Source organism: Mirounga leonina, unplaced genomic scaffold (genome assembly GCF_011800145.1).
Source record: "Mirounga leonina isolate KUSES-001 unplaced genomic scaffold, KU_Mleo_1.0 Mir_173, whole genome shotgun sequence".
Lineage (NCBI taxonomy): Eukaryota > Metazoa > Chordata > Mammalia > Carnivora > Phocidae > Mirounga > Mirounga leonina.
The window spans coordinates 84,821,054-84,839,994 of record NW_023270447.1 but is presented as its reverse complement, the minus strand read 5'-3'; the positions used below and the strand labels follow the sequence as shown (position 1 = coordinate 84,839,994).

At 54.4% G+C, this 18,941-nt stretch overlaps 1 protein-coding gene across 6 annotated transcripts in view; it reads right to left on the bottom strand.

The window, feature by feature from the left end:
- DHRS3 (dehydrogenase/reductase 3) overlaps positions 1-14,747 on the bottom strand; it is a 37,417-nt gene extending 22,670 nt beyond the window's left edge. For 2 of the 6 annotated variants that reach the window (XM_035019754.1, XM_035019758.1), the window contains exons 1-2: positions 13,109-14,065; positions 12,793-12,942 (exon numbers count right to left, since the gene is read on the bottom strand). In XM_035019754.1, the coding sequence (XP_034875645.1) occupies positions 12,793-12,942 (150 nt within the window). In that variant the 5' untranslated portion in view covers positions 13,109-14,065. Of the gene's footprint in view, positions 1-12,792; positions 14,066-14,592 lie in introns of those variants that run through there. The other 4 variants (XM_035019755.1, XM_035019756.1, XM_035019757.1 and 1 more) reach the window with 4 other exon arrangements.
- Positions 14,748-18,941: the final 4,194 nt, after the last annotated feature.

The window sequence follows — 18,941 nt, the reverse complement described above, 5'->3', positions numbered from 1 at the left end:
CCCTAGAGCCTCCAGAAGGAAGGCAACCGTGACCCCTTGACTTTAGCCCAGTGAGACCCGTGTCGGACTTCTGACCTCCAGAGCTGGAAGAGCATAAATACGTGCTGTCTCAAGTCACTGAGGGTGCAGCGGTGTTAGAGTGCCCACAGGAAGCTCCTACGGAGAGGTGGAGGGGCTTGGCCAAGGCCACCGGCCAGAGAGGCTGGGACTGAAACTCCATCTGTCTGCCCCAGTCTGTGGGCTCCCAGCTGCACAGCAGCCCCTCCCCAGCTCACCTGTCAGCATTACTGAAAACAAACCTGTCACAGGGGCACCTGGGTAGCTAGCTCAGTCGTTTAAATGTCCGGTTCAGGTCTTGATCTCAGGGTCATGAGATTGTGGGATCGAGCCCCACATCGGGCTCCGTGCTAAGCGGGGAGTCTGTTTGTCTCCCTCCCCTTCTGTCCCCCCCCCCGGGCTCCTGTCATGTGGGCTCTCTCTCTCTCTCTCTCTCTCTCGAATAAATAAATAAATTTTTAAAAATAAAATAAAATAAACCAGTCAAAAAGAAATGCTTTTGTAGAGAGAGCATGGGACGGGTGGGAGTGAATAGTCAAACAGGATTGATAGCCTTACCACCGTGACCAGCACGTCCTGAGCACTCATTTTGTGCTCAGGACTCTCTATACATTATCTCCCTGAGTCCTCATTTTACAGATGAGAAAACTGAGGTTCAGACAGGTCTAGAAGCTTGCCCAGGGTCCCTCAGCAACGTACGTGGAAGAGCCAACGTATGACCTTTGGTTCATTGGTTTCCGAGCTTAAAATCTGAGCAACTATTCTATACTGGCCTCTTGAGCAAGAAAAACAAATGGATGTGGGTGTGCATGCGCATGTGGGCAAACACATGCACACCCCCCCTCCCAACACAAAGGCTCAAGAGATGGCCCCCCAAACAGGACAATGGGTCTGCCAGCCAAGGGGTAGGGGGCCCTCGAGGGCACTTGGGGTCCCAGCCTACTCTCTTCCTAGCGGGCCTGGAGGACCCCACCCGCTCTGCTCTGTGTTCACAGGGAAGTGGCCTGGAGAGGTAAGGCAGGACCCCCTCTGTGCCAAGGGAGAAGTGAGGACACAGGGTGTGGGAGCCAAGGGTGGCCTGATGTCATATGGGCGTGCCTGGCAGGACTGCCGGCCTGCCTGCAGGAAGGTCGTGCTGCCCTTTGTGGTCACCCTGGCCCCAGCTCCCCAGGCTGACCTGCCTTCGAGGGTCGGAGCCGGCTTTGCTGGCTGGCTGGGCTCTCAAAGGACCCTGGTCCTGGGAGTTCGAGTCTCTAGGACCCCAGAGACTCTTCTTCCTGCCCTGGAAGGGCCCAGTATGGGCTCCCTTCGGCTCACCTGCCCATTGCCAGAAAGGAGGGAGAACTGGCTCCTCACACCCAGGAAAATATCACTATGAACAGTGACCCAGTAAAGGGGCTTCCTTTCCTTTCCTATCATAGTGTCCTTAAAGCTGCTAGAGAAGGTCACCAAGAGTCTGTTGACAACTTGCTAGGCCACCTTGACTGGCTGCTCATTTTGCCTCTTTGGGAACTACAAACTCCCTGAGGGCAAGGAGGTTTCCGCTCAACCCTGAAAGAAGCATTTTGTCCTTTTAGCCCCTAAGTGTCCGTAAATGACCTGATAAGGCCTGCAGGACCAGACTTGGGAGGACTGGCTAACAGGTGGGCCTGGATCTCCTGGAAGTTTCCACTTGAGAAGGACTGGATTGGTCCTTCCACAAGGAGTCCTGGACATCTGCTCCCAAGGCCCTTGATCCTGGTCACAGCACTCCCACTGCCCCAACAGGAGCTCACTTCCCCACTCTCAAACACTGTGACTTGGCTAGGGCTGGTCCACCCCTGACTCCGAGACAGGCCTGTGACCCATCACTAGTGACTGCTTCAGGCTCAACCCTCACAGCCAGGGAGACCCAAGTCCCCTCCTGGAATTGCTGGAGCAGAAGATACGGGTCTAGCCCCTGCACTGGGAGCTGAGGGGGGCGGTATTTAAGGCAGCAAGGGGCAGACGTGAGCAGCCCCGTGGCAGAGGACCAAAGAGGCCAAAGAGAGACCAAATCCTGACACCACTGAACCCGGGTTTGGGCCCCTAAAGCAATGCCCGGAAGTAGACCGACCCATAGACATTTTGGTCACAAGAGCCAACAAACCAACCTGAAGGATACCTCCAGCCCCACCATCAGGAAAGCTGTAGTTATGGTGGTCTGATTCATTTAGACACCCTGGCTGCCAAAGGCACCCGGCACAGAGTCTGCTAGGGGCTGTCCACAGACCTGTTCTGTTCCACAGAATGATTAATGAAGAGACACCAAAACTCCCTGGTTCAAGAGGATACCCTGGATTTAAATCCTGCTTGGTCGCTTGCTAGCTGTGTGATCTCAGGTTACTGACCCCTCGAGTCCTGACCAGTAGAGAGAGGATAGTAACAGTACCAAGGCTGCCACTCGTTGTGGGGAGCTAATGACTTCATTACATCTGCAGTGCTCAGAATGGCCCCTGGGCGCTGCAGGTCCTCAGTAAACACAGGCTCTCACTAGTAGGATGGGTGGGTCATGCCTTTGCCCAGGCAACCAACATTTATTAAGCGCCTGCCTTGTGCCTGAGAGTGTGCCAGGGGTGCTGAGGGCACCTGGTGAGAAAGAAGACCTGTCCCCTGCTCCCAGAGGGTCTTACAGTCTTTCGGAGAAGACACCTGGCCACCAGCAGCTGCAGAGCGTGCTGAGTTGCCATGGTAACCGGCACCTTTGGCCTCACCACCGCCCACCCCTGACCAATTGAGTTACTTGGATGCAGAGATGAAGATGACTAATATACCCATGGAGGGGAAGCGGGGTGGTTTGCAGGGGAGTGGGCAGCCGGGAGCAGAGCAGAGGCCCAGCCCTTGGCACCCTCTATTCTTCAGCCACAGAAGGGCCTGCACTGGACCAGCCTCTGCTCATGAGAAAAGGGATGGTCGTTACCAGCTATCTCAACAGGACTGGAGGCCTCAAGTAGGAGGGAAAACACCAGGCTTTGAGCCTCTCTCTGTGGGAAGAGAGATTCCCTCCCACTATCTCTAGAAAGGGTCAAGAGCTAAAATCGCTGAGGGTTTCTGTGGCGTGGGTGGAATCCTCACCCTCCTGGGGAATCTCAGAACTAGAACAGATCCGACCAGCAAGTTCTTTGCCTTTTGCCCCCTGGGCCCAGCTGAGGACCTGGTTCCATAAGCAAAAAGTAGACAGCCACGGTTGGGGAGTGTCCACTGTATCCCCCTCCCCACTGCCCCCAGTCCCTGACTCCCCATTCCCATTTTGTGCAAATGATGGACTAGGAGGTTTACACCTTTTACTTCACTGAATCATCACACCCTCATTTTTCAGATGGGGGAACTGAAGCCCAGAAACATAAAATCCCTTGTCTGAGGTCACACAGCAGTTTGCTGAGAGGCCCCCTAGGTATTTATGGGATTAAATTTATGCATGAGTGCTGTGGCCAGTAGGCTGGCCTCTGCCTCTCAAAATGCCATAGCAGCTGTGACATGGCTGGGACACAGCCCGTGGATCAGTCCCGGGCTCTGGGGCTGGGGTGACCAAATCACATGCCTTCAGGGCTGGATGCTGAATTTGGGAGGCCGTCTCAATCCTGCTTGAGAAATTAGGGTTTCTAGCTCACGGATGCCCTAGTGGTGGTGGAGGGGCCCTGGCTGAGGGCTGAGCAGGGCCCGGGGTTCCAGGCGCCTGGGGTGGGAGTGGTGGGAGTCTCTCTCCTGTAGGGCAAAGGAACCGGCTCAGATGAGGACCTGTCAGTGCATAAGCTTCCTCACCTTGGAGTAAAGAGCCAGAGATTGAGGGGACGCCTGGGTAGCTCAGTTGGTTAAGCATCTGTCTTCGGCTCAAGTCATGATCCCAGGGTCCTAGGATTGAGTCCCGCATTGGGCTCCTTGCTCAGCAGACAGCCAGCTTCTCCCTCTGCCTGCCGCTCCCCCTGTTTGTGCTCTCTCTCTGACAAATAAATAAACAAAATCTTAAAAAAAAAGAGCCAAAGATCGAGGACCTATTGAGATGACATGCGACACACCCAAGTGAGGATCAACTGGGGAGAGGTGTCCTGAGCATTTCCTGGAACAGCTACGTTTTTTCTTTAAAGTAATGGCATTCTTTCAAAATGCACACAAGAATTTTATGGGAATTCAAAAGTATTAAACAGAAGTGAAGCTGATCTAGTTAAATGGAGGTTGGGGGCCCCTCCGAACCCTATTTTCTCCACCTCCCATGTGGTTCCACCTTCTTGGAACCCCTCGGATGCTCTAGAACCCAGTCTGAAAACTGGGTCCTAGAACCTCAAATGGTATTGGGGTCTGCCTTGGGGGCTGCTGGGGCCCAGATGGGCCAAAGGCCTGTAGAATGAGGCATACAGATAGGAGACCATGACCCGTAAACAACTCCCCAGGAGTATGTTTCAGATGTGGACAAAGTGATCATATCATTCACGATCAGAATGCTTTTCTAGCCGCTTCCCTGAAAGGCCACTGAAAAGGGAATTCAACATTGCGTTCCCCAAAGCAGGGGATGGTCAATCGAGTCAGAAAGGCTTGGGCCGGGTGGCCCGTTTCGGGTGACTCTTGTTGGCATTAAGCACCACCAGGCCACAAAGCCGTGTTGTCCACCTGGGCTTGGCTCTGGCTTCTGGGTCACAGGACCCCAGAGGGGCCCCTGCCTCTGCTATATGAGCTCTAGTCCTCCACAGGAATCCAAGCCTGAGGGACTTAGATGGATTGTGATTAGATCTAGCACCAAACTTCCTAACCCGTGGCTGGGATAGGCATCAGGGGCATCCAAGGACCCCATAGAAGTTTAAAAAATGTGTATCACGTATTCTTAGGACGGGGTTTATACTTTCTTCAGGTCCTCAAAGCGTTCTACAAACAGCAAAAAATTAAGACTTACTACAACTCCCTCAGTTGCCACTTCCTTCAAGAAGTCTTCTAAGATTTCCCCTAATACAGTGATTGCTCCCTTCTCTGTACTATCAAAGCTCTGGGTCACTTGGGAGATCCAGCTGGGTAGCCTCAGGATTAACTGGAAGTTGCTAGCATTCACTCTTCCTGCAAATCTAGCTCCTTGCATATTTGAGGTGTTACCCTGGTTATCCAAATGAAGTACAACTGTGTTGTTTTCCTGCTTATCAGTTGGTTGTTGAAAGCAAACCCTGATAACCACTGACTACCTTAACCCTTTGGCAAGCATCCCATTCATTGTATGCAAATACTGTTACTCGGTGCTTAACAACTACTTTTGTAAAGGGGACATGAACTCACTCCATCCCCAGCCCATCCTGTTGACTCCGGTACAGCTTATCAATCCTCTGTTCAGAACCCTCTGTGTACTGGTCCCTGTTATTGAACACGTTGTCTCTCCACCCCTCTGTAACCCTGACTGGGGCAGGCGGGGCCAGGCTGAGATGATCGGTGCTCACGGCAAAGGGCCTCGTTTCTAAGCTAGGAATAATTCAAAGCCTGCCTTTGGCCAAGCATCCGGGGCTACTCACTTAACCCGAATCTGACAAATGGGTGGCTGATCACACCTGACTCCGGGCACGGGCAAGACAGTGGTTGTGAAAAAGCACTGAACTGTCATGGAGACTATCACCGTCATGTGGGGGGACAGTATCTGTCACCTTAGTACAACAGTCACCCAGCTGCAGATGGCAGTCACCGGGACCACCAGGAGCCCAAGGAGGCCCTCAGCATCCAGTTAGGGTGTCGCAGGGTCTGAGTTATGACTCAAGGTCGGTGTGAAGGATGTGAACGGGGGCCTGCCCGGCACCCTCCCGTCCTCTCTCCAACACCCTGAAAAACCCCAGGTTTTGGAAGGAATGAGAGAACCTCTGAAGGCCATTGGGGAAGTCATGTGGAGAAGGGCTGTCCTCTTTTGGGCCTTGGTTGATGGATGCTGGTATCTTCTCCTCTGGCCCCTGCCTGGGTCACTGTCCTCACTGAGGTTACCCTGCTAACAAGGATGCATGGACCCTAAAGGGTGGAAGGGACCCAGGTGGTCACCCAGAACCTAACCTCCCTGTTGCAGGAATCCACGGCATACTCACTTAAAGAGCAGCCCGCTGGGTTGCAGAAGGCTCCAGAGGGCAGGCAGGCATTCCTGGGGCGGGAGCCCAGTCCCCATCCCCGAGCTCTCCCCACTGCCTGGTGCGGCCCGCCATCCCACCTGGACCAGGTCGCTGAAGTCGTCAACTAAACATCCATGGATTTGCCATCCAACCTAAGCCATGGCTTCTAGTCCTTGTCATCCTGAGCCCGCTTCCTGGACACCCTCCAGAGGCTCAAGGACTCTCTCAAAGTGTTGACCAATACTGACCACAGTGCTCCAGAAGTCCTTCGACCAAGTGGAACAGAAAAGTGTCTCCTTCACTCTGGGCACCAATACATTTGCTTTTATTTTATTTTTGGGGGGTGGGGGGAGTTAATCTTTATTACCATTAAAGTCATCTTGCTGGAGTTGGTTCATCTTTCCAAAGCATCAGGGGCTGGCAACCTAGAAACAGTTGTCACAGACCGTTAAGTGCCACTGGGAGGGAACCTCGTTTATGTGCTTGCCTGCAGGAGCTCCAAGGCCTAGCTCGCTGAATCGATGGACCCGATGGACCCATCTGACCGAGTCACAATTACCCAGAGCCAGGTCCCCCTCAAGCTGCTTAGCATTCCTGGCCGGAGGCATCGGCAAGAACAGATCAGGACCTGGCGGACTTCTCTGCTCAAAGCCCTCCAGCTGCCCCCAGCTTCACTCAGTTCAAAGCCAAAGCCAGTTCGTGAGATTGATTCCCACCTGCCCCGCCTGCTCCCCACCCCCTGCCCTGCACCACCCCCACCCCTGGCCTGCCTGGAATGCTGCTACTCCCGCCTTTCCCACTAGGTTCTCTTGGTCTGCTTTGCCTCCTTGGGTTTCCCAGTAGCACTTAATACGACCTAATGTGCTCTCCACTTTATGTCTCTTGTTTATTATCGGTCTGTCCTCCTCCCTAAACTGTCCGCTGTTTACATGGCTAGGGATTTTTGTCTGCTCATTACTGTATCCCCAGTGCCGTTTGTTGAGTGAATGAACGAGTGAATGGATGAATGAATGAATGAGTCCCCACCCACCACTCATAGGCGAACCCGTTCTGGTATTTGGCGCTCTCTTTTTGCGAATCCAGAGCCCTCGGATTTTTGGAGCTCAAATCCCTCCCGCACTGGTCCCGCCGTGGACACGTGTCCATCTGAGAATGCTAGTGTCTAAACAGATTCCACTCTGTCCTTTTCACGGGGCTTTAATATTTCCGGACCTTCATGGTTCATCTGAATAATAGGTTTCAAATGTTTCCTTTCAAATATGTTATATACTTGATGTATTTTTAGATTGTGTCTTTTGAAGGCAACAACCAGGCACCTAATATTCTAGGTGTGGTCGTGCTTTTGCACAAGGATAAAGGAGAATATGTTGGGTCTGGAATCGTTCCTGTGCCAATGCCCAGAACCCTGTGGGATTCTGATGGTGGTGGCAGGTTGGGACGAGGTCCTTCCAGGACAAGTTGCAGTGACCGGGACAACCAGAGAGCTTTTCCAGGTAGAAAAAGACGGCCAAGGGCTACCTTCTCCTAAATCTGGCTGAGATTGCTCAGTGATGACCTTGACAAATAACAAGCTGGAAATGGAGCAGGGAAAGTAACCATAAGGATAGAGCGATCAGAGGGCTCTGGGCAGGGATCAGAGCCAGAGGCTCTGAGAAGCTTGAAGCTCAGGAGAGCCTGGAGTGTAAGCGAAGATTCGCGTTTGGGCTGTAGACCAAACATGAACTTGTCAACTCAGCTCAGTATCACCAGATCTAGTGAACATGCTCTAAAGCCCTAAAAGACAATTGGGTGACTTTAGGATAAAAGCTGGAAGTTCTCCTTGATACGCTAGTTGGGGAATTTGGGCCCCTTGATCTCCTGAAAGCTATGGGTTGACAATATTAATATCTTCTATAAGAGTTGAAATAAACCCATGGCTGACAGCTCGCTGGAGGCTGCTGAGATAGTTGAGCAGTGGGAGTGAGCCTCCTACCCACTGCAGGCATGTTTCCCAACACCAAGCTGCTGCTTTTTCGGTCAATGGGATCTGAGGACTAGCAAGAAAGGCTGAGATCAGCAGGGAAGAGGACAAATGTGTTCTGAAGAGGTCTCTTCCTCCCAGCTCGGGAAGCTTGGCAATGTGTTGCTTTCCTGGGATGGCTGACCCATGATATGACACCTTTAAGTCATGCCAGGATCTTAGGGGTCATTGTGTCCTCTCTCATTTTATAGGTGTGCTTCTCCAAGGCTGCCCAGAGAAGGTAATTACTTTCCTAGGGTTGTAGCAGAGCTGGTCTAGAACCCAGTCTCTGCCTCCCAGCCCAGGGACGCCAGGCCACAGCTGGGATAGCTCCACAGTTCTGCGCCTGGCCCCCCACGGGAAGTGGGTGGGGCAGTGGGAGGGAGGTGTTTGCCCATTCATCACACGGCCCAAAGTGCAAGGCCCATTGTTTGAAACCCAAGGACCTGATGCTCCAAGCTGAAAGACTTTCCCTAGATGCCACAGGTAGGACAGGTGGTCTACCTTCTCGCTCCAAGCCGCATCAAACAGGAGCCTGGTCCTTTTCCCAGGAACTTCCAGCCAAGTCTGCATTCGGGGTGAGGGCGGGGGAAATGGGCCGTTGCTGTCTCCCATAGCACCCCCTTTTTTGTGACCTTCACACATCATTGTTTAATAAGCTGTTTCGTCCTGGTGGCTCTGGGTCCCACAAGAATCCCTGTCTGGACCCCTCTCCTCTCTTCCTCCTTTTTCCTGTTCTCATCTGTACTGGCCTGACTCAGGGTCCGAGATACCAACTTCCTGCTTACCTCCCCAGCTCCCTATCCCACAGTACAATACTGTCCTTCTTTGCCTTCCGCCTCCCTTCCCCAATTCCAGTGGGGTACATAGTCTTTGATCAGGTGGTTTCTTGCACCTGGAGTGATCTTTTCACATCCCTTCTACTTGGAACTCTTGACTCAAATGCCACCTCCTTCATGAAGCCTTCTGTGAGCCTTTGTTATGGATTAACAGCTCTACTGGGCTCCCACTACGTAGTGTCCCCCCTCCCCACCACCACCAATGAGCACTTCAAGCCCATTTAGAACCTCTGAATGTGACCTCATTTGGAAATAGGGTTTTGGAGTTGTAATTAGTTAAGCCTCATTACTGGTTGAGGCTTCATTACCCATTGACTGGTATCCTTATAAGGAGAGGACAGGACATAGAGTTGGACAGAGACAGAGGTTAAGGCCCCATGAGGAGGCAGAGACTGGAGAGGTTCCACCACAAGCCAAGGAACACCAGGAGCCACAGAGCTGGAAGAAGCAAGGAAGGAGTCTCCCATCGAGTCCTTATAGGGAGCAGGGCCCTGATAACACCTGGATTTCAGACTTCTGGCTTCTGTAACTCAGAGAGAGCAAATTCCTGTTCTAAGTCATCAAGTTAGTGGTAATTTGTTACACGGCCAGAAGAAACAAATACATACTCTAATTTGTTGACTCTGAGCACCCAGCCATGTCTCTGGGTCTTTATTCGTCTTTGTTGTACCCACTCAGCCCCCCACCCCCTTCACGCCTAGAGCTGTGCCAAACACCTGACAGACACCTCAAGCAGGTTCAGTGAACCAGCCGGTCATCGTGGCATCATCGATGGACCTGGGCCTGCCCCAGCGTCAGGAATGGGAAGGAGGTGGGACTTGCTGAACGGATGGGGCAGGAGAATAGGATTCACAAATCTACATAAAGGGCTAGTTCCTGGCTAGCTGCTTTAGGAACAAGGCTCTCGACCCACATACTGTAAACTCAGTAACAGCCAAGCAGATGCAACTCTCAGCCAGCTCTCATACTGCCTCCCGGAAATGAAGGGGTCCCTCAGTCCCGGCTGCACCCTTCCTTCATGTTTGGACTCGGCCCTCATCTGTTGCCCCTGCTTCCACGGGCCTGCAATTGCAGCCCAGGACTTTAGTCTAGCCACTTGCCTCATACTGGAGCAAAAGCTGTAAAAGCCACTTCGAATACCATAGTCCACTTCTCCTCCTCCCAGGGGCCCCTGCTAAAACCCGGTCAAAGTCAACGGCTTTGGAGGCTGTGCTAGCTGACTAGCTAGCCAGGAGCCTTGAGGGGAAGAGGGATGAGCCCAAGCTCTGTGAAAGCTTTTGTGGGAGGAATTCCAGGGGAGCACAGAAAATTAAAAAAAAAGAGTGTAGTGGGAATAACCCAGCAGCAACCTTCCCCTTGGAGACCCTAACCATGGCTGGCCCTGCCTCGGTTAACCTCCGTATGTTGTGGGTAAGGACAGATGTCTCCAGGTGAGGCACTTTCCAACTCCCGGAGCCTTTGTGTCCCTTTAAGAAAAACCCTCCTTTGGGTCACCTTTGCAGTCTAAGGCACACTCCCACCCACAAATATTGCCCAAGGTCATTATGGGAAACTGGGTTGTCACTCTTTCCCAAAGGTAAGCGGGACTTCTCTTCTGGATACGCCATCTGTTGGCAGAGGCTCTGGTCTTCCTTCCTTCTTTCCCTTTTGGGGGCCTTCACCCTCCAGATCCAATCCCACCCAAATCCAGGTTGGAAGGGCTCTCAGATGCGGCCTCCAACTCCCCACTCCACAACGAAGGGCCCTCTGTCCCCAAGCCCAATGGGCCCCCAAACACTCCTGGCTTGGGATTGTCCCAGGGCCCCAGACGGACTCAGGCAGATTCCAGATTCCCCACCATGGCAGCAAGTGGAGGGCTCATAAAAGTAGCTTTAGTAATTGGTCAGACAGTTACGAGTTAGAGGGAGCACTCTGGTTCATCCTGAGGGCTGATGACTAAACCCAGCATGAATGGCACTGGAAGTTTCACAGGCCCCCATGGATCCCATTTCTGGTGACCCGATATCAATTTAAGACATATTTCTCATTGGTCCTGAGTTTATTCCCTGGAAGAGAATGTCCATTCCAAGTCAGGTGGGACACAGCTCCCAGTGCATGAAATTGCAGGGTGCCACTCAGCACTATTTCACTAACCGCCACCCCCCCGCCCCCCAGCCCTCGCCGCCGCCAATGCCATATACTTCTTTAATTTAGGATTGTTTATAGTCAGTCAAGTTTTTCCAGATTGACTAAAAGAGTTCTTCGTAAACCTACTGCAGCCAGTTACAAAAGCAGTAAAAGAGACCAGGACTTGGGCCAGCTGGAAGAGTCGGAAGAAAGTTTCTGCGGGATGCAGACAGCTAAGGAATGACAATCACACGCGACTGTCCCAAACCTCACATACCCCTACAAGGACACCTCCTGATCCCCCTCCACAAAGGGTTTTGGGAACCCTCCAATGGGGCATCACCCCAAGGAAATGAAACTGCTGAGAACAACTCTTACTTCTCCTTTTTCAGTGTGTCCAAGGGTTAAAAACACTTCCGAACTACCCTTCCAACTGCAAGGTCAAGCAGCTGTCCAAACCACCCAAGGAGAAGCAGGACCCAGGGACAAGCAGACTCCAGCTAGCAAGGCCACCAGGGTCCTCCCCTCCCCCACACTGGCCCGGCAGGGGAAGAGTTAATCTGCCATCGGCTTTGGTTGATAGTTCAGGCTCCAAAGTTCAGTCCCAGTCTGAGCCACCCCGGAGGAATTGTAAATCTCAGGGCAGTATTTAACAAAACAAAAGCAACCTGGAATTACAGGCAGGTTTGCTATCCTACAGTACGTATTTACTTAATCCCCTAGGTATGTGGCTCCATGTCAGATCAGCTGGCTTTGCTGGCCCTTTCACCCCCCCACCCCCCAACAAGTTTCAAACTAATTCCCTGTTTTTGCTCTTCCTCCTCACAGGGCCAGACTGCCAGCCTCCAATCTTTCTCTCCTTTGCTCTAGTCACCGGGTGAGTCAGCCTGGCTTGGGTCAGAGTTGGGTGACAGCCGGCTCACCCTCCCCACTCTCAGGCACCAGGTCTGGGAAAACCAGAGGAAGAGATGCTGTAACCACCAAAAAGCTAAAGGCAGCCCTGGGGAAGGAGGGCCCTCCCCACAGTGCCACCTCCTCATTTAATGGGGAGGGATCCCCTCTGGGGCTGTATCTGGGGGGAGGGGGCAGGGTTGAAGGTGAGAACAAGGGCTCTTTATCAGCTGCTGGTTACCCCTGTCACCCTCTTTCTAGATTTCCAAACACCTGGGCGTGGGAGAGCTTGTCCCGTGGGCTAGACATCCAAGACCGCTCCCCGCTCTCAAACCCAAACCGAGTATCCCCTCTCTTCGTGCCTCCAGAACTGCAGCCGCCCAGGTTGGGGCTGGGAAGCGGGTTGCCAAGGAAAATACGAAGCCAGCTAGCAGGCGGCTCCCAGCTCTACCCAGGAGCGCACACACCCTGCACTCACCAGGGTGGTGGCAATGGGGGAAAGGCAAAGGGGGAAAAACACAACACCTTCCTTTGGGAGGGAGGAATGTGGGAAATGGGTGGGTCCCCTCGGTTTCGGGGTGGGGGTGAACGGCCAGACAGCCACCGACCCCAAAAGACCAGACCAGCTCCGGACCTGCCAAAAAAGACAGCTTGGAGCCCGGGAAATTTACAAGGTGAAACTGACTAGCTCAGCCCTCGCGGGTGGCGCCGAGGAGTAGGATGGCCGGCGACTCTCCCGGGCGCGGGTTCCGGCTGCGGCAGCAGGTGGGCGTCCCCCTTACCTTCAGCCCCCACCCCCTGGAGTCGCAGTGCCCGGTACCTTTCTGGCGCCGCGTTCTGCGAACTCGCGAGCGAGCTGGCGCCCGATGCCTCTCCCGCCTCCCGTGATGAGGACGTTCTCCCGCGACAGGTCCCGCAGCTTGGCGGGCAGCACCAGTCCGACGGCTGCTTTGGCCACCAGATAGATCATCTGCAGAGGGAACACCACCAACGCGCCCAGCCGTTTCCACACCATCCTCCGCGCCGCGGAGCCGGGCAGGGGGGCGAAACTCCCCGGACCGAGCAAAACAGGAATTAAAAAAGAAAACACCCCAAACAATAATAAATAAACCGAATTAAGGGGGGAGGCGTCCCACCTGGCCACTCTTGAAATCACCTCTTCCCAAATGCAAAACACCGGGTGAGGAAAAAAAAAAAAAAAAAAAGATAAACCCTCCTCGGGAGGAGAAAAAGCGTCTGAGAAGCTTGGGACAGTAAGAGGGCTGGAGGGGAAGCCGGAGGTGGAAAGTTCTAACAAGAAGTTTCTTGCCCCAGCAGCCGTTTCGGCTGGGGAATTCTCAGGTAATGTTTACAGGCTGACAGAGGAGTTTAGGCAGGGGGAAAAAAAAAGGCACCAACCACACGCGCGCACCCTGCTACAGTCCCGCGGTTTCAAAGTGCAAGATTAAAAAAAAAAAAAAATGCCGTTTCCAAATTGTAGCGCCCCCCCACCCCTTCTCCAGGAAAAAAAAAAAAAGTGGTGGGGGGAGAGTGCTTGGAGCTCCCAATTTCAGCCCGCGAAAGTCTCCCGACTCATTGCTATTCTTGGGCTCAGGAAATTGCTTAAACGCGATCTGATTGCCAGCAACGTGCAGGAGAAGTGGGGGGTCCGGGTGTCAGTTTCTTTACGTGCATGGCTCGCCCTCGCGCGCGCTCGCTCTCTCCGGCTCTCGCCCTCCCTCTCCCAGCAGAGGCCGGGAGTTGCCGCTCGATCCGGCTCCCTTCCTCTCCCTTGTTAGCATTTATTGCCTTCTTTTTGTCCTTTCCAACTTGGAGAGGGCCCGGGTGCGGAGCGCGTGTGGATCGGACGCCCTCGTCAGCGCCGCCTTATTCATTCGCTCCCGGGGCAGCAGCGGCGCGGAGCGAGAGGGCTGCCCTTTCCTCCCCCCTCCCCATTTTTTTTAATACCCCATTAAGTCTGATTGACAGTTAAAGTTGTTCCGAGGCTTCACTACCGTTCCTCTGAGTGGCTGCCGCGGCCTCCCCTCCCCCTGCGCAGTGCGGGGCGCGCGCGCGGGCGCGCACACGGGCTCGCTCCGACTCGCGCTCTCCCCGGCTGGCTCCCCTCTCTGCAAGCCGGGACTTGCCCGCGGTGTCCCTGAGGGCTCGCAGCAGTAACTCGAACACTCTGGAACCGACTCCCGCGAACCGGCTCCCTCCCCGAGACAGTCCTCCTGGCCCGGGCCGCGGTCTCCCCGAGCTGGGGCGCCCGCCGGCCAGGTGCCGGGTCCTGCGCGCGGGGCAGGCCCGGGGGAGCTCGCGCACGCTTTGATCCAACCAGGTCGACCCGGGGTTATTTCAGGCTATTTGGTCACCCCCTGCCTCCAGGTAGGACCAGGAAACCACTCCCGCCCTTTGCCCAGACGCCTTCTGTCTTCACTTAAGAGTGCACTTTCTTAGTCTGCCCGGCTCCTTCTTGTTGGAAGGACCTTGGTGGGGGTGGGGGGCAGCTGGGAAGCAGGATTTTGCTTTGAGAGGAGGGGGGTGAGCCGGGTGAAGGAACCTCTGCCCCCAAGGTGCCAATAAAATCCCCATAAGATTAGCTGGGAGCATATTTATTGCTCATCTGGGGTAGAATTACCTTGACTGACAGCAATTTCTTTAATAACAAAAGCCTGTAAACAAGATGCCCTGGGCGGGATCCCCCTCCTTCCTGCAGGCAGCGACTTCTGTCTTTGGGTCTCCTTGGGCTGCCCTAGCCTGCATCCACCTTCTCACCTCCTGCCCTCTCCCTGGGGAGAGTGTCTCCTGTGCCTCAGGGTGGGACCCTGCTATTTAGAGATGTCTGTTGCAGGAAGTATGGGAAGTGAGTCACACAAAAGCAGCCCCAGTTAGAAGTGCTGATGGGACTTGCCTCCCACTGACCCTGACTGTCCCAGGCCAGGAGGTGAGAGGATGAGCCAGGGATCTACTCTGTAATCTGGGGCAGGAGCTCTCCAGCCAGGCTTGTTGGGGCGAGGAAGCCGGGCCTCACCCCCGGACGTTCTGATTCAGCAGGGCTGGGTGCACTGGAATCAGGTTGTTCAGTGCTCCACCTGGGAGTTCTGCTGAGGATCCCGGTGAGAGAGTAGCTTTCAGAAAAGCTGATTTGGGGAGAGGGGGGCGGGCAGTAGCTGGGGATGACCTTCCCGCCAAAGGCTCTCTAGTTAGGGGAAGAAGTTCTGCAGGTGAGGATCTTCCTTCCAGTTGAATTGGGAAACTCATCATCTGGAGAGCCACTGCAAGAGTGGGGTTGGAAGAGAGCTTCTACACGGAGGGCTTATATTCTGACATTTAATCCTCCCACTGACTTTGCAATCCGGTTGTAGTATCTCCATTTTCCTGGTTACCCAGCCAGAAACTACAGGAAGGAGGGATTCGAATACGGACCTGATTTCTCCCCCAACACCACCCCACTCAGGCGCAAGGGGAGGAGAGAGTGGGGATGAGACTCCCTCCCGTCTCCATGCAACCCTTTCAAAGTGTGACCCAAGGGTAGGCCTTGTCTTCATCTGACTCCCAGGCCATGGCGAAAGGCAGGACTCCGTCAGAGTGCCTGCACCCTCCCACCTTGGAGGTCTCTAAAAATGGAAAAGAAATCCCAACCCGAGAGAGACAGGCCGTTTCTACCCAGTCACGCCTGGTGTCAGCGGGCCTGCTAATGAGACGCTGGGGAAATCTGGAGCTGGAAGCCAGCACTCAGCCTGTTGTCATCTGTCATCTGTTATCCTCGGGGCCGCCTAGTGGCCTACCTGCGACATTGCGCCTCCGAGCTGCCCCAGCGGTGGCCTCCCCTGTTCCAGCTCACTCACCAGCTCTCCTTTTGCTTCCAGACTTTTCTCCTACATCAGGGCAACACTCCAAGCCTAAAAGGGCCTGTGAAGATCATAGCCCCACCTCCGCATGTGCCTGCTGCTTGACTGAGGAGAAAACCAGCACAGAGACGTTAAGCCGCTCATAAACACCATGGAATGTTCACCCGTGCCCCCTGGTCCCCAATCTACCTGCCCCATTCTGACGCCAGACTGGCTGGGGGACCACTGGGTCCTGCTTATGTTTCCCCTGCATGTGTCTTTAGGATGGAGGGCGGGCAGGAGGCAGACAGGAGGTTGAGGACCCACATTAACCTCCAGGGTATTGGGCCCTTTACACATATTCTGATTTCAGAAATGAGACTGCCTGCAGAGATGGGTGCCATCCCAGCCGTTTAATGCAGGAGGAAACAGGCACAGCATATCCAGGTGACTCACGGAAAGCCACAAGGGAGGGGCCCCTTCCCTCTCCCAGCCATCAGCTTTGGGGGGAAAGCAGAATAAAAAGGAACAAGTCAGGCAGTCCTAAAAGGGGGTGGGGATTGGCTTCTGGCTGAGCAGCAGACCCCTTTTCCTACTTGTCCTACCTTCAGGATGTGGGTTTTGTGGGCCTGCCATCTCTCTGGGCCTCAGGCTTCTTCCATTATCAGCTGCCCAGAGGGGTGCTGTCTGTCACCTCCTCTGTGCCCCCCCAACCTGGTCCCCAGGAAGATGAGGTTGAGGGGGCACTGGGCTGGGGGGTGTCCAGAGGGTCCCTGTGGCTTGGCTTTAGTGAGAACTGCACGAGACAGGATGCCCCCCCCCCCCCCCCCCCCCCGCCCTCCCACCTCTCCCATCCCTTGTCCTTTGCTCTTGGTATCCCTCCTCCCTTAGTTTCCTTGGGGGCAAGGGGTGGGGAATTTAACTCCAGGGCGAAGTTTGAAATTTCACATCCCAGCCCAGGGAGAGGGCCCCACAGCCAGCCACCCCCCCCCCCCAACCAAAACCAGTGAAAGGAGCCTTTGTGGGTTTGATGGAGTGGGGGGGGTGAGCTGTAGCCTGGAGAACTAACTTTTTCCATGACTCAGCTCTCCTGGTGCAGGGCGGGCACAGGAGGTGCAAGGACCCAGCTGGGCAGTTCTAGAGCTGCCTTCCAGCCCAGAGCCGAGCTGCCTTCCAGCCCAGAGCCAGCCAGGCATCAGGGTTAGAGGTGGGCCCCCAGGAGAGCCTCCCCTGCAACTAGCAGGGAAACTTGCTGGCCTTGGATAGGCCACCAGCCTGTAAATGTGTCCCTCCCCCCTCCCCCACTGGGTCCCCTATTCTTTACTTACTATCGCAGCCCCGGTGCCAAGCACTCGAATGTTCATGGCTTGTTGCTTATCACCATCTCAGCAGAGAGCTGGAAAGATAAATGGGCATCAAGCCTTGCCTTTTATTTATAAGGCTCAGAGAAGTCAAGAAAGTCACCCAAGATCACACAGCTAAGAGATGGAGATAGGATTTGAACCCCTGGTCGAATGCCATGTTCTGTCTCCTTTATCCATGGATGTCTCTCACAGCGTGTAGGATCACCTGGGCGCTTGTCAAAATGCAGATTCCTGGGCTGCCAGCCTAGACTACTAGAACCAGCATCCTAGGGTGGGGGCCCATGAGTGTGCATGCAGGCCAGGCAGGAGATTGTTGGGCACCCAATGTCCGCAGCCCCTTGCTACTTCCGGGCCCTGCAGGAAGTTTCCCTTGCTTTTACACTCCTGGGCAAGCCCTTCCTTCCTTTGCCCTTAGGGTCTATCAGGGCACTGAGTCCTCACTCCTGGGCTGTTGTGGGTTGGTGGCTCTCAGCAGCTCTACAGATACCTAACAGGGAAGAAAACAGAAGCTGGAGGAGCAGAGGTACGTACACTCACCCATTCAGTCCATCCTGCAGCCAACCCACCCTGGTGGGGTCCTCTCCCTGGGCTGCCCCAGACGGGGCCCCGAGCCTTGCGCGGTAGTGAAGCGTGCTGGGTCAGAGAGGAGCAGAGCCCGGCAGCTCTGGTTCAAGTCCCAGCTCTGCCAGCCCCTCATCCCCAGCTTCCTCATTTGTAAAGGGTGGATAGCAATGAAGATAGATTCAGCTACTCGGAAAATCCCCTACCAGGAGCTCAGTGAGTACCAGCTCTTGTTTTTATGGTCCCTGCTTGTCAGGCCCTTTCCATCTTGCTGGGGAGCCAGTTTGGCCCCATGCAGAGAGATTACGGGGCTTATGTTTTGCGGCGTTCCTGGGCCGCCCCGGAGCAGGGCTCCTGAAACACCTCGCCAGGCTGGGCACTTGCCCTCATTTCCTCCCGTCACCTTCTACCCCACAACCGCGCCCCCCCCGCCCCAACACGCTTTCTCTAGGACCTTTTCTCTCTGGCCAAGGAAACACCTATTCGTTTTGCAATGTTTCCTTTAGCTCCTATGCTACTTTTTTCCCCCCAGGAAACTCCTCCTAGCTGCCTCCTTGGTCCCCAGTGTCCTCACCTCAGCCAAAGATGGCCCCAGGGTCCCTTCACTTGACCCCAGGGTCCCTTCACTTGACCCCAGGGTTTCCCTCCCTCCCAGCACACTCTCACTGCGCTGTAACTGGTTCCACATGGGACTCTCACAACAGACTGGGAGCTTCTCAGGGGTAGAGGTTGGACTGCCTAGGTGGGCGTGCGACCCACTCAGCGGTGCTGGATCCCCATGGGGATTAATGCTCTGCTGTCACCATCTTGAAATTGATCATTTTTTACTTGTGTGTTTTGTAAGTGAAGTCAGACCTGCTCTCCCCCAGTGAAGAAACTGAGTCTCTAACACTAAGCCTCAGGAGCAAAAGTAGTGAAAGATTTCATATGTATATTCATTCATTCATTCATTCATTCATTCATTCATTCATTCATTCACCAGCTGTTTATTGAGCAGTCACTGGGTGCCAGGCCTTGTTCTAGATGGTGGAGAGACAGTAGTGAGAAGGACAGCAAGGTCCCTGCCCTCATGGGGCGGGCATTACTGCCTTGCTGGGAGGTGAAGAGAGGAAGGATGTAGGGGAGATGCTCCTGCTGCAGGGTCCAGAGCAGCCTGCAGGGAACCGGAAATGGATGCAGCGATAACCTGATGCGCTCACACATGCGCGTGCACACACACACACACGCGCGTG